The sequence below is a fragment of the Pipra filicauda genome, unplaced genomic scaffold (assembly GCF_003945595.2).
Source record: "Pipra filicauda isolate LSUMZ 115617 unplaced genomic scaffold, ASM394559v2 scaffold22_size4397567_pilon, whole genome shotgun sequence".
Lineage (NCBI taxonomy): Eukaryota > Metazoa > Chordata > Aves > Passeriformes > Pipridae > Pipra > Pipra filicauda.
This window is the reverse complement of record NW_024104343.1, coordinates 1,080,620-1,095,999: the sequence shown is the minus strand read 5'-3', so window position 1 is coordinate 1,095,999 and position 15,380 is coordinate 1,080,620. Positions and strand designations below refer to the sequence as shown.

The 15,380-nt window shown below is 35.7% G+C and overlaps 1 protein-coding gene across 3 annotated transcripts in view; it reads right to left on the bottom strand.

Moving 5' to 3' along the window:
- DIAPH3 (diaphanous related formin 3) overlaps positions 1-15,380 on the bottom strand; it is a 206,110-nt gene that overhangs the window by 158,596 nt on the left and 32,134 nt on the right. For all 3 annotated transcript variants that reach the window (XM_039381538.1, XM_039381539.1, XM_039381540.1), the window contains exons 5-13: positions 12,704-12,778; positions 12,551-12,620; positions 12,026-12,162; positions 11,454-11,559; positions 2,967-3,077; positions 2,421-2,539; positions 1,576-1,692; positions 267-385; positions 66-130 (exon numbers count right to left, since the gene is read on the bottom strand). In XM_039381538.1, coding sequence (XP_039237472.1) covers positions 66-130; positions 267-385; positions 1,576-1,692; positions 2,421-2,539; positions 2,967-3,077; positions 11,454-11,559; positions 12,026-12,162; positions 12,551-12,620; positions 12,704-12,778 — 919 coding nt within the window. The remainder of the gene's footprint in view (positions 1-65; positions 131-266; positions 386-1,575; positions 1,693-2,420; positions 2,540-2,966; positions 3,078-11,453; positions 11,560-12,025; positions 12,163-12,550; positions 12,621-12,703; positions 12,779-15,380) is intronic.

Below are 15,380 nucleotides of genomic sequence, written 5' to 3'. Positions count from 1 at the left end.
TTCATTAATCTCTTAAGTAATCCCCTGTGTCTACCTTATGATCACATAACAAAAAAATTACTTACTTTTCTGGAAAGTTCAGAAGCCCTCTCTTCACATTCTTCTAATCTTGCTTTATCTACACAAATATCTTGAAAAAAATCAACAAACACACTTAAACATATACAGGGAACATAAGATTCTTAATCACACAAATAATTTGAACTTAGATTTTGGAACATAAAAAGAAGTATGATACTGTAATCATTTCCAAACACAGTACTTACCTAGTAAGTGGCTGAAATTTATATCTAATCTTTTACGATATGTGAAGTCTGGGTCTGTTCCATTTCGGTGTAACACTATCTGTGACACACACTCTTCAATTAATTTGAAATACTGTGGACTAAAGACAGAGATGAGCTATTTTACTGCATATTTATTTATCAACCTATATTTGAAATCTTGTCTATAACACAGTAAGTTTAAAAGTTTTGGGCGTTGGGCTGAATTATTTCCATAGAAAGGTAGGTGCAAACCCCAAAAGTCTCAAAGGACAAACACATCTGGCAGTTTATTACACAAGAACAGTTTACACAAAGCCTGAAAAAGCAGTGGACCTAAAGATAAATCATTCTTATAGTATAAACTCTGTATCTCTCCCCCTACGGAAATACAGGAAGGAAAGACTACTTCCTGTTTCCTCTCAGCAAAGAGAAGGCTCTTCCTTCAGCTTGATTCTGTCTAGTTTTGTGACTTTTGTAACTACAAATGCATTGCAGCCCTGCTTCAGTATGAGGAATGAAACACACCTTGTTCTAAAATGCCAGGGGGTATGACAGCTGGGTAACTTGCCCAGAACGCACAAGCTGTGAATTCAAACCCTTTCAGGTGGAAGAGGTCTAGCACAGATGTACCCATAGCAGGCAAGCACCCTTAACCTTTAAAAGTACATGTGTGCTAGACCTTGCCCAAAATGCAAGGTTATGCAGAATGCTGTGCAGAAAGCAGATGGCTCTCCTTCCTTGTTCAGTTCATACCTGGTTCCTCCAGTGCTTCCTCAAAAACAACACAAGCAGATTTTTGGAAGAAAAGTATTTGGCAGCTTCTAACACTTAAGGTTTTATAAACTGTTGCCCTGTAATTTATCTGATGAATTTTCCAGAAGACACAAATTTGTTCACACTGACCTATGTCTACTGAAAATACTCAATGCCAACCCAAAAGTTACTCTAAATTAAGCATACATTAGATTAAAGTGAACTTCTGTGCATACTTGATTTAGTCCTTTGACTCAAATACACCACAAAATCACAATGTTACTACCACAATTTACAACTGATTAAGAAATCTCTCCTGATCACTTATACTTGCAGTCAGTAAGGCTCAGATCTCAACAGTTTTCTATTTATATTTATATATAAAGTTGCAAAGCTGATACTTTTAAACATGAGTTCACAAAGGAATATTTACAAATTTTAATCCATCCAGAAAGACTAAACCCTATTTATCCTTAAATTTATGGAAGAAATATTCTATTAATGACTGAAGGATAAAAAAATCCATAATTAACATTTACCACAGCATTAAACATACCGGATAAAATAATCATTTCTTATCAGCAAAAGATGCTGGAGAATAGAAAGAAAATATCCTTCAGCACTAGTGTCCTTAACTGTATTCCACACCATGTTGTAAACATCATTTACTTCAGTAAAAGTGTTAAGGAGAATAAGAACAAAGAATAAAATATTTCAGTCTAATGTTGACAATGATGATAACTTCTTTAAACATAAGTACACCAGAAAAATATCCATTATACGCTTTATTTTCTTCATGTTTCTCTTGCTCAATTCATCAAATCATTTAGGTTGGAAGAGACCTCCAAGATCATCAAATCCAACTGTTAGTCAAAGACTCCAAGTTCACCATTCAGCCAGGCCACTAAGTGCCACATCTACATGTCTTTTAAAGACCTCCAGGGATGGAGACTCCACTGCTTCCCTGGGTACCCTGTCCAGTGCTTGACAACCTCTGAGAAATTTTTCCTAACATCCAATCTAAATCTCACCAGGTGCAATTTGAGGCCCTTTCCTCTCATCCAGTCACTCCAATCACTTGTTACTTGGGAGGCCAACCCCCACCTCACTGCAACCTCCTTTCAAATAATCATTGAGATTGACAAGGTCTCCCCTGAGCTTCCTTTTCTAGGCTAAACACTCCCAGCTCCCTAAGCTGCTCCTCCTAAGACTTGTGCTCCAGACCCTTCACCAGTTTTTTTGCCCTTCGATGAACTTGTAGTGAGAGGTCAAAAACTAAACACTGGATTCAAGGTGTGGTCCCCAGCAGTGCTGAGTATAGAGGGGCAATCACTGCCCTGGTCCTGCTGGTCACACTGTTTCTGATACAAGGAAAGATGCCATTGGCCTTCAAAAGGATATTCTAGTTCAGATCTAATATCTTCTAAGCGATGAGAGAACTCGATCATGTCTTCTTCCTTATGCTCATTGAACACTTTCAGCTGAATATCTAGTGCTTCATTCTTTATAGATTTCAGTTGCTGCAAAGAAGAAACAGTAGAAAGGTTTGCAAAATTAGCATTTCCATATGTAAATAAGCCTTATCATTTTAATAACTTCCTTAAGTCTACATTATTTTAAAGTTAAAAATTATAAGAATATATGAGTTAAACTAAAAATTCAAAAGGTAAACGTGACTTCAGCCTGGCTTACAAATGTTGCATAACAGTCCGTCACATGTTCTTAAGCAAGGTCCTAAAATCCTGAGGGATCATAATAAAGTTCAGAGAGCACACTTCACCTTTTCATTTTCATTTTTAGGCTGATTCTTATACCTACCTGCTCATGCCCAAACTTATAAAATGCCTTTGAGAATAATTTACTAGAACTTGTTCTCCCATTCCCCTTCTCAAGCTCAAATAGTTAAAAAATTTAAATAGTACTGCAGAGAGACTATGAGATGCTTACGGGCAATATCTCTTTCAATCCACTGCGCATAAATTCATTTCTGATGTGAAGCCTAAAATCCAAGTCATCAGGAGATGTAACGAGAGCATTGATGAGCTGCATGCAAGCTACCTGTAATAGAGTAAATAATAAACTATTTTATTTCTTAGATTTCAATATGCATCACAATCAAAAAGATAAAACAAATAATTAGACATTACATCATTTCTAATTATAAAACTACTGTAAACTTATAATTAAGCTACATAAATTCCAGATCAGCCACATGAGCTATAAATATCTGTGAGAAACTGAGACTGTTAAGGGCTAATGACTCAACACATTCCTATGTGAAAAGGTTCCAGGATGCTTTGTTGAAGCCAGATTCTTGTGGAGGAGGTCAGCTTTTGGGTGTGTAATGGCCTTTGATCTTATAAAACAGAGGGATGAATGGTGGACTATGAGTGAGATAAGAGACAGAGTCCTGTGGAGACAGGATGGGGCCTCTTGTCATGCTAAATTGTCCTCTCTTACACAAACTACTGGGTTGTAAAACTCCCTCCCCCATGAAAGTCTGGGAGGGCAGCTGTCATATCTTGGAATGTGCCATAAACCATTGAAGACTCCCAAAAAGGCCCAACACCCATCTTCTGAAGGCCTTCCACCAGAGTAAAGCTGCCCCCTCTTCTTAGAAGAGGCGTCAAGCCTTTCCACCAAAAACCTGAATGTATTTTAACCCACTAGACTTTGTATTTCATGGGCTTCTTCCCCTCTCATCCACCCGACAGATCAAGACCAACGACAACTGAAGTGCAACAATCAAGGTCTTGCAGACCTGGAGGTGAGATCTTCACAATCTTATCCTTTCTCTCTCTTTCTTTTTTTTTTTTCCTATATACATGTCCTTGGATGATATTTTTATGCTTTCATATTGCTATGTTTTGATATTGTTATATTACCATGAATAACAATAACCAAAATGGCTACATACCTGCTTTCCTTTACAACCAAACTGCCTTAAAATAAACCTTACATATATTTATATATATATTTACAAACATCCGTCATTCAGTGTTGTTTCATTTTAAACTGCACCAAGGGATCTATTAAAAAGATCCTGGGTTACCTTTGTGCCCTGGGACAGGTTACAACAATATCAAACACTAGTTCAAAAATTTCCATAAAAATTAAGTATTTTCTCACTACATTGAATTTTGTGTTTTTATACAAATATTGAGTTCCCTTAGCAAAAGCACTTTAGCAGATAAAAAACAATTTTCAACATATAAAAATCACTGTAAATATACCTTTATCTGTACATATCTATAAAAAGTTGGTGACATAATAGAAATGGTAGAGGCTACAGTCTGTGAATAGCGAAAAATTTATTGAAAAACGGAATGCTGATTAGACAAAACTGAGCCTGGAAAACAGAATGCAGGTTTTCCCCTTCTTTTTTGAAATCTTCACTCTTTAAACATACTGAGTATTATAGAACACTGCATGGAACCACTACTTCAGCTCAGAAGAAAGCATAAGGTCAGCTAGTGAGTAGTCCCTCCTCTGAAGAATCAAGAGATCCATCTTGAAAACCTATAGCCAGGAGCAGCAGGAATTCACTGTCCAGATTCACAAGTCTTTAGAACAACTTATTGTTAATCACAAATAAGCATGTTGACAGCCATTATTTCCTTTTTATACCCTCTTTCTTCTCAGCACACCTTCCTTCAATGCACAAGAAATACGTTATTCAAGTAATTCCAGCAATTTAAGGGCTTTTTAAAAGCACAAGTCAATTAGGATTGTCTTTGAACCTTACATACTATGCAAACAATTAAAGCAATCTGGTCCAAATACTTTACTGTAAAGCCTTTTATGGTCTAGAAAATGATGCTGTATTATGCCATGGTCAGGCAAAATATTGGAAAGATACTGTATCAGTCATCTTCAAAGTATATATAATTCCAAGAGCTGAATTTACATATGGTCACAAGAGTAACCAAATGTCCAAGCTACTTTGATACAGACTGTGAGAAACAACAGCACTTTTTAGGTTTCCAAAAAGAACATGCTAAAATTAAACGACAGCACAGACCACAATCATTTACCTTTATCCTACTGCAAAGAATGTGAGCATGAAAGTGGTTTTAGATATTATTTCACCTAAATTCTTATGGGGGTGCATGGCAGGGCAAGCATAATTTAGGCCTGCTTGACAGCAATGTTAGTCTATTGTGGTAGTTTGGTCTAGGCCTTCCCTGGTGACCAGTTTGTAACCAAGGAAGGGTCCAGATTTACCCGGTATTCCCTACGATTTTTACGTAAGCCAGGCTATAAGAAGAAAGGAGGAGAGGCCTTCGCTCTCTTTCCTTCTGGCGGTTTGGAGGTGCAGGTTCCCTGCTGTTGAGTCTGTCGTGTTGGGGAGCGAGGCCCGGTAAGGCCTTGCTGACCTTGGGAGACGGAGGTTGCCGGCGATCGTTTCAGTGTGACTCTCCATTGTCCCAAGGAGAGTAGTGAGATAGGTTTTTTTGCCAATTCTTTTAGTTGCTAGATATTGGGCTACTAATCAGGGTATATATATTTTATTTTGGTTTTGCTCCTTTTCCCTTCCCCCTTCCCTTTCCCTTCTGAAATTATATATATATTTCAATTGTTTATTACTGTAACATAAGTGTAAATATATTTATATATATTGCTTTAGCTGTCTCTCTCTTGTTTCGGTTTTTCTTGGTTGTTTTTTCTCCCTCTTCTCCCTGAGGTTTTGGGGGTGGGGCGACTTCTTGTGGTAAGGTTTGGAGACTTGGCAGGGAGCCAGCTTCAAACCATATCATCTATGTAGATGAAAACAGAGTCCAAAAAGTTGAAAGAACCTCTTAAGGGAGAAAGGAAGCTACAGATAAGTAATTATTTTCTTCAAGTGCTCGTCTTTATGTGCATTCATACTACAGACAATTTCAAGGAATATCTATTCAACTTCAATGCTCCTAATTAAGAAAAATCTGAAGAAACATTATCGCAAATGTAACACCATTCCTTGACCAGTCTCAAGGTACAGTACATAACACTTAGGGAGAATGCCTGTGACACTCAAGTTGTGACAACTCTATAAATCTCAGATGCTGAGACACAGATCAGTTACTACTTGCACTCCTGATGAGTGGGTCCAAACTGCATTCTTTTGTATTCAATTACCTTGGAAAAGATTCTGTAAAGAGACTGACAGTCTTTTAAATTTTCAGTCATGGACACAAGGTGGAAAAGCTGAGATCAAAAAAGATGCCTCATTTTTAATAAATGAAGAGCTATAAATGAAGTAGTACAAGATTTAGTGAAGTCAGGTAAATTAGCTTCCTAAGAAGGTAAAAGTCATTGCAACCAAAACATTTTGGGCAAATGGTCTACAACTAAGACCAATTCATGAAGTGCTGTAAATTCGGTCAGTGAAGGTATTTTGTCAATCTACCCTTGAGAAGATCCCTGAAAAACTGAAATTATTTTAGGCTCCAACAGCAAAAGGCATATGGTAATACACAGCTCTCTGGTGAACCTACTAAAATTTTCTTAAGATGCTGAGGACTGCAATCTATAACAACTCTTTCCTGAGGGGTACCTCTAACCAGACAGTAATTACACCTTGAGAGTATCCGGTTGTTTACAACAGGCATGCAGTGCAGGTGTGTAGAGGCACCTTCCTTTCTTCAGAGAAAAGCCAAGAGCAAAGCTTTCACTTCATCTGACCGTCTAGTTAGATGTTTTGTTCCCTTTCTCATCCCACAAGAACTGCAGTAAGTACAGTCCACCAAGGTCTTTTGACTCTGTGAGTATATTCCATCTGGAAGGCTTTTAATGTCCTGCTGCCACATGGAAGGGAAATCTACAAGACCTGACTTGGTTATCCAAGAGATGAGCCTATATTGATGGATACAGATAAAATATTTTTGGTAGAGAATAACTTTGCATGGATGATGATACAGTTCACCTGGAGAGTCAAAATGTTGAATGCTTTCCTCCATGAAAAAATAGATGAGATCAGACATAATCTGCTAATTCAGAAGTTACAGCTTCCAGTTCTAGTATCTTCTGCTTTTAACAGGTGATGTCCATCATGTTACGAACGCATTTTTTGAGGATTCCACAGCCTGTACTTTAAACTTGAATTTTTTTCCCAGTTGAAAACCACACATATATCCAGTCCTTCACTTGTGAAAAATGTCAGGTATATCTCAGTAGCTCAGAGCAGCTTTTTCCTTCAATAGATAAGATAGGGTTCCTGAGGGGTTGGGCTACCATGGCAGCAGCTGGGTATTGTCACACTCAGCATGGTATAGTGGTGAGTGTTCGCATGTGAATAGTTCGCCTCTCTTGTACACTTCTATTATAAACATTGTTGCTGTTACTGTTTGTTTTCTTATCTAATTGCTGTTTTCAGTAAATTGTTTTGATCTCAGCCCCTGATCTTTACTTTTTGTGCCTCTAATTCTCCTCTCCAGCCTGATGCAGGGGAGAGAGAGAGACGAGTAAGCAAGCAGCACGTGGTTTGGAGTGGTTTCAGGAGGAACAGTAAATTGGAGAATACCAGTCCTAAACCATGACGGTCATATCTTGCTTATTTGAATAAGAGGAACTGCAGTAAGATTTTCTACTTCACTTTTCTTACTCTTACTGCAACTATGCATTTGTACAATAGGCTATAAAGATGATGTATATTTAGCTAAATTCTACTTGCCAGTATTAAACTGGCTTTGGTACAGACACTATACTGATACTCATTAATTATTTCCCTTATTAATCACAAAAAATTCTAAGTAATATTTTTGAGATGTACCATCCACATACATGTACAATTACATGGGTCTTAAATACTTATTATCAATCTTGATGTGTAGGTAAGGCAAGCTTGTTCTGATTGACCCTATTAGGTAAGCAGTTATGGAAAGGACCTAATGAGCAAAGAACAACCAAGTATCAACAAGTGATTCAGCTAACCAAAATATGACAGACCATATCATCTCACATCCTCATATTATTAGATGACAAAGAAAGATTAAATGGCATTCCCTGACTACTGAGGTTAATGCTACTGATGAATAGCTAGGATCTTTTACTTTGCCACAAAAGTGCTTCTCCTAGGACATGCATGAACCTTCAGGTTTCCACAGGGATGAGCAGTGTTCATTTTTCAGGAACTTAACCAGGAAAGGAAAAATTGCATCTTTTCTTCACCACTGTATCTCTTCTCAGTCCTATGTCCAAAATTACAAGGATATGGCATCTCTAACTAGAACTGCACAGAAGAACAGCATTCTTCCATTAGTTAAACAGCCTGCTTGAGAAATAGTAATGAAAGTTGATTATTAGAGAATACAAGCATTCATCTGATTCTACAATAAGAATGAGAAGTGGACAACAAACAAGTTGTTGTTGTTGTTATTGTTGTTTTCACGACTGTCTTAAATACTTCAAAATTAGTTGTGTCAGAACTGTACTTCCTGCATCCCTGACTTGTACAACCAAAGTATTAGACTTTTTCAGTTGTCGTCATAAATACGCAAGGTATCAGATTGCCCTATATACATTTTCTGGAGTACAGCTTTAAGATGTACACTTACTTTAACATAACCAGAAACTCGGTATTACTCCTGGTTGTAGTTATATTCTCAGACTAAGATTACCAATCTTGTCTTGAACCAAAAATATTTAAGTATGCTTTCCATAATTTTGGATTTTATGAAAGATAAAGGGAGAATACCCTTTGCTTTCAACAAATGCAAAAAGTAAATACACAGAGCTTTCACTAAAAATACAAAAATCACCATATTGAGGCCTTTTATGTATTCAAACTTCTAGTAACAGAAATGTTAAGTCAATTCAAAATTGAAAAGGTCAGTTGTTAGTGTCAAATTGAACCGCCACAAAGCAAGCAGACATACATCAAGCAGACAATCAAGGCAAGTATGCCAAGTAACTGACAACTATAAACTTCTGCCTCATTAAAACACTGTCAAATTAACAACCAGGTCAATGTCATTGCTAGAAAAGTTTACAATTGATTCAGATGAGGAACGTTGATTTTTCTAGCAATCATTTTTGAAGTCTGAAAAGATAAATAAATAACAAAAGGCCTTTTAGTGGAAGGAACATGTTCAAATGGAAGTTTAACTCAAAAAAATCATGAAAGTTTCCATGTCTACAAAAGATACAGCAAATGAAACAGCAAAACATTACCTATTTGCAAGAACTTCAGACTAACACAGGAAAGCCAAATGAATGTATTTAGCCTAAGTATTTTAGTATAAGTATTGCAACTGTAGCATTTAGACAGAATTCTTAGTTTTAACAATGCTTCTATCATCCATATCAGAGGATAAAAAAAAATACCAAATGGAGGGATATCACAATCACGAGAAGGCATAACTAGTAGAAATAAACTTTTCCAATATCTGAAGAGTAGTCCTAGAAAAAATAGAAGTTGCTATGACATAGGTAGCTCAGCTGAAGTTTCCTGCACTAATTCCATTATCTCATCAGTGGTACCTCACTAATGGAGCTGAGTGCTGCTGCAAACAGTCAGTACCCATCATGGGTAAAGGGAGAGGTACGTATGATTGATTGAATTTATCTAATGCTTCAAATAAAGTAATGTGCTGCTTTTAGGGCAGTTTCACACGCATTTTTAACTTAAAGAAAAGAGAGTTATAGATAGCTTTTTTCTCTATTAAATCTACACATGTGTAAATATACACAAGCCCTGAAAATTCAGGATCACATTTGGAAGCTTACACTCAAAACATCCTGGAAGTTCTCAAACCCTCATACGTTCTATAGAGAATATAGACTCTTAAATACTCTTAACTTGGATACAATATCCTGAAATTGGAAAACAATTTTCGTGATCTATAGCATCCCTACTGCAGCTCCCTAATGCATCAAAATATTTTTGAAATTTATTGATATCCCAGGGAAAAATTTATATCCCAGAAATTTTTTGATATCCCTGAAAATTTATCCATAGCCCAGAAAGTTGTGGATGCCCCATCACTGGATGTGTTCAAGGCCAGGCTGATGGGGCCCAGAGCAATCTGATCTAATGAGTAGCATCCCTGCCCATGGCAGGAGGGTTGGTACTAAAAAATCTTTAAGCTTCCCTCTAACCCAAACCATCCTGTGATTCTATGAAATCACCTAAAAGAAAGTTAAATATGGAAGCATCAAGAGATGCCTTACAGAGGGACCTTGGCAAGCTGGAGAATTGGTCTCACGTGAACCTCATGGAGTTCAAAAAGGCCAAGTGCAACATCCTGCATTTGAGTGGGGGCAATAACCAGTATCAGTAAAGGCTGATAGTGGTTGAAAAAAGTCCTTTAGAGAAGAACTTGGGGATATTCACAATTGAAAAATTACTTATGAGTCAGAAATGTGCACTTGAGAGTCAATCATATCCTGCAAAGTTGTGGATGCCTCATTCCTGGAAGTGTTCAAGGTCAAATTGGACAGGGCTTTAGCAACGTGGTCTGGTGAAAGATGCCTCCTCATGGTAGCCGGGTTGGAAGTAAGTATATAGTTTTTAAAAGTCCCTTCCAACCCAAACCAGTCTGTGATTATAAGATAGAAGTGGTAAGAAAGAAGGACAATTTTTCATAAAAGAATCCCATTGCTACTGGTATAATTCAAGAGCAAACGATTCTCCACCTCTAAATATTTCTTTATTATAAGCTTTTCTGTGAGATAGATGAAACAAGCAGCGATCATTACTGTCTGACATGGATTATTTAATACAAAAGGTGAAAAATACAAACATTTATTTCAAACTTTTGATTAATCTTTTACTATTTTTGCAATATTCACAAAGAATTACAATTACTAATAGCTTTCGGTTCAACCGAATTACACGAATATCAATTAGAGTTCATATTTACACTCTCAGACCAATGATGATCATTCAAATGAAGTGTAATACTTTGTGCCTTCCTGCCGTTAACTCTACATCCAACTGAAGCAAACTGAAAATTGAAAAAAGGTGGAAGATGTTTTTCCTTGGACTCTCTGGGTGCAATTTTACGAAATCATAAGATGGACATGAGGGATGGACTTCCTGCTGATTAAAACTTTAATTATTAAAAGCAGTTGCCTAAAAACTTGCTTTTTTAGTATTATTAACCTCCAAGTTTCAGCAAATATTGCCAGAAGTGAGATAATATTTTGCATCCAAATATATGATTTATCCTTTTTTTAAAGGACAGTATAACTTTAACTTGCAAAGGTAAGATCTGAGTGAGTAGAAATCAACAAATTAACCTGCAACACCCCTGTGTTTCTCAACAATGAATCTTACGATGACATTTTAAAAGATAAAATTATGAACAACATTCCAAAATTTGACCCCTATTTGAAACAGTATACCTGTTCCTTTTAATTGTAATGACTTCTTCGGTACAGAAAAGTAAGAAATTTTATTTTTACTTGTTGCAGTGCTTTGTAAAAAAAAAAAAAAGAAAAAAAATTGCTTACTTGCAGCTGAACTGAGTTATCCTGAAGACCTTCTACAATAGGAGAGAATCTGCCAACATTCCTTTCCTCTGCTGCTGCTGTTACAGCTTCCAAAATTTTTTCAAGTCTGCGAGAAAAGAGAAGCATTTCACTCAGGAGAGATACTTAAACTTGCTGTTCATTTGCTATCTGAAAAGACATGTTGCCAAATTATTCACCTGCCTCAATTTCTTGCATATAAATTTAGGTTTAAGCAATATATGTTTCCTTTGGAGATTTTTGCAGCCAAAAAATGACTTACTGGATTACAAGGATTACGATACCTTAAAGTTATACTAACAAATTTTAAGAAAAAGAATGGCTGCATAACTAATTCTATCTAAGCAGTACATCCACATGTCAAAAAGAAAACTCTTATTGATACGACCACAATAAAAAAAAGAATCAGACAAAGGTATTCTGAAAACTGACAATATAATACAGATATTACTTTCAAACTTAAATTGAAAATTTTAACATTTAATTCAAGTATAACTATAATTTTGGATATCGTAAAATTACCTTACTATTTCCTACTTAAATACAGTACTTACATGTTTTCCTCTCCAACAATGCACATTGCAGATAGGAGTTTAACTATATCCGTCATCATGTTAGTTTGCTTGGGATCAATTGCTTTGGTCAGCAACAAAAGGCTCCTCTCTTCTCCCAAAATTCTTTCCAACCCATACTAAACAACAAAAGAACAGTTGTAAGGATAGTTGGAGGGAATCCAAATGACTATTGAATATCTAGTAATGACAGTGATGGTTCCCTCAAGTAAGTATTTCAAATGACATTTCAGTCTGTCAAATACTTTATTAAAATAATTAAATGAAAGAAAAGTCCCAAATAGGTCACTTATACTGTAATAAGGGTGTATGCCAGCATCAAAAGTTCACATTATTGGCTGGGAATATAGAGAGGAAGTGGCAGACTTCTGGCAGACAGAAAGAACTTCAAACCACAGCTGACCAACCCACCACTTCCCAATTGCACAGACTTGCACCCATTCATCATGTACCTTATCTGATTGAACTGCAGTAATTTAGATTTCCAGATTATATAAAATCCCATACCTTATTATTCATGAAGGCTCTCAAACACTGTATAACCTTATGCTGACTCCTCTTCACAACTCTGTCCTGACTGAATAAATCAAAAGTTTAGTGTAATTAAATGCTGTTTACATACTGTGAAAAGCTCGTAATTTTATATTAAATCATCCTTACTTTTTTATCTCAACCAATCTTTCCAAAACATCCAATAGCAGTCCTAGACCTTCTCGGCCAAAGTTTTCAACCCAGCTAGGGAGAAAGAAAAAAGACATTTAAAAGAATTGACAATTAAAAAAAAAAGACTAATCCCAGTGAATGAAAATTGTGAATTCATCCCAGTGAATAAAAGCAAGTATAACTGGATCATTTAAAATATCTCCAAGTGAACACAACAAAAATTTAAAATTTTAGCTACTACCAAAGCTATCTTTTGGTGAGGTTAAACCCTTGGCAAGTTGTTTCTATGTGAAACAGCTGCTTCATGGTCCTGTTTGGTATTGGTCAAAATCCCTTGATATCAAATACATGTAATGGCACAATGACAGTAGTACTTAAAATTATAGGAATAAAAAATAGATCAGATGCTTTTATTTTTTTTTCCCTAAAAGTAAATATATTATGAAAATAGATTTTCTCTTTCCTGAATGGGTGTTTTGTTCTGAAACAGATTATGCAAATAAATGTCAATTATTTTTGGCATTTCTGGCCATATCTGTCCTTAAAATAATCCTACAAGACCATGTCTTAGCATATTTTGTATTAGCAGAATTATGCACAGCCGCTTTGTTGTACATCCAACAGCTGAGGGTGCTCAGAATGATCAAGTGCCTAAAATACTGTTGTATTATTATTGCTTTTTCCTCTGCTTCCACAAAAGAAAAAGAATTACTTTTACTATCCAAAGAAAACACTCAGCTTTTTGTCAGGCTGACAAAACATCAAGTTATCAGTGCCCCTATTTTCAATGTATTAAAAATGTCCTCTTAATGAAATTAAATCTGTTGCAACTATTACACAAAAAGAAAATAAATAGCTGTAGATAAACAGTTATCTGCAATACTATGCACAGTTAAATCACTTGAAGTGCTTTTGATGAACTGTGCTGGCAACTGTGAGGTCAAAACACCCAAATTATTTACTTGAAGATTAGTGACCAAGATTTTCCTTCTGAGGCTTTATTTTATACTGATGGAATATAAACACTGCTTTTTGCAGTAAGCCACAGACATCAATACATTTTTCTAAGTACCAAGGATCAAACTACTCAATATCACAATTCAGATTTTCTCTGTGAACTAAAAATACATTTTACAAGAAAGACTAATTGAAAACAATGTTGTGGAATCACTTCTTGCATTAGAAACTGAAATGTCAACAAGATTTAAAAGTTAGGTTGATTAAACTATAGTAATTGAAAAATCAGGAAAAAAAACTAAATTATATATTGTCAAAAATATCACGGCCCACAAATGTTAAGAATGTCAGCCTAAATTCAATCTAAATTTAATTCTCATCCTGTTAAAAAAGCATACTTTTATCCATTGTTATTATATATGCACAGAATAAAATCCCAAAGTTTAATCAGTTATTTCTCATTGTCCATATCACATGAAGCTGAAGTCTAAATTAATCATGGATTTATAGCAGCTGAACCAGAGTTCAGTATTTATGTGTCAATGTAAGTTCTTACTCAAAGATCTGGCTGCTGATAGGAAAATCAAGGTCACCAGTGTGTCGCTGTTCCATTTTTGCTACTTTTGTATATAAGCCCTACTTAAGAACTTACGTTTTTTACTAAGGCTATTTGAAATGCTCAGTTTAAGCCTAGTGAAGTCTATCTTAATAGACTTTTCTCAGTACCACTCAATATACCAGAAGACTGTTTCAGAAAACATATGTTCTACTGGTTGTGATCCTTCTTTTGATTTGTAGACTAAAATGTGTTCATGGACAAGCAGTAGAGATTTTGTTTATTGAACTGCTACTTAAATATCTCTTCTCTGGTGTTTTTGCAAGCCATAGTCACTCTATTTCCAATTCAAACCTGTCAAAGTCAGACCTATTCTTAAGCCATCCATTAACTTAATGATTTCGTCTCCACTCCAAACCTTACAGTTCTTTTATGCTGTCTCTACATTCTGTATAATGTTTCAAATTGAAGTTATATTTTAATAAATTATGGTCAAGCTAGGACTTTAGATTCAACTGTGAACCTTTTTACCTACTGTAGTTGATATCTGAACAAAGTTAAAACCTGTGTTGCAATCAGTGCAATACTCTGATATCAACAATGCATCACCAAGATCACAGGTTTTGTTTTGTTTTATTTTTTGGGGAGTAGGGGGTTAACTTTCCTCTTGGTATGTGGGAGAGAGGCAGCAAAGGGAATGACATACAAAAAGATAAAACTATCCACTCATATCAAGAACAGAGAGAAAAGATTGCTCTAAGCAGAAGTTGTCACACATTTCAAACATTTCATGTTTCTCTTTCCAAGCCTATAGTAACAAACAAAGTTTTCTTTGTTAAACCTAAGTGCAAATAAAAAAATAAAAAAAAAATTGCTGGGGTTGTGAGTTGTTGGAATCTTTTTAAGAAGGGGAAGCAATACTATATCTAAAAGTAGTTTTACATTCATGAAGGAAGTATATCTTCTGTAAAACTCTCTGTCAGAATAACTCAGGTTAACATAAAGCATGTTTCTTCCCACGTGAACCATTATATATTCTAAATAAGGCAAGACAATCCAATTAAAAACAAATTAATAGAAGGAAAGAAGCAAATATCCATACGGAAGACCCATACGAACAACTCTGCCAAGCCAGACACAGAAAAAGTTGTATAATCCTTT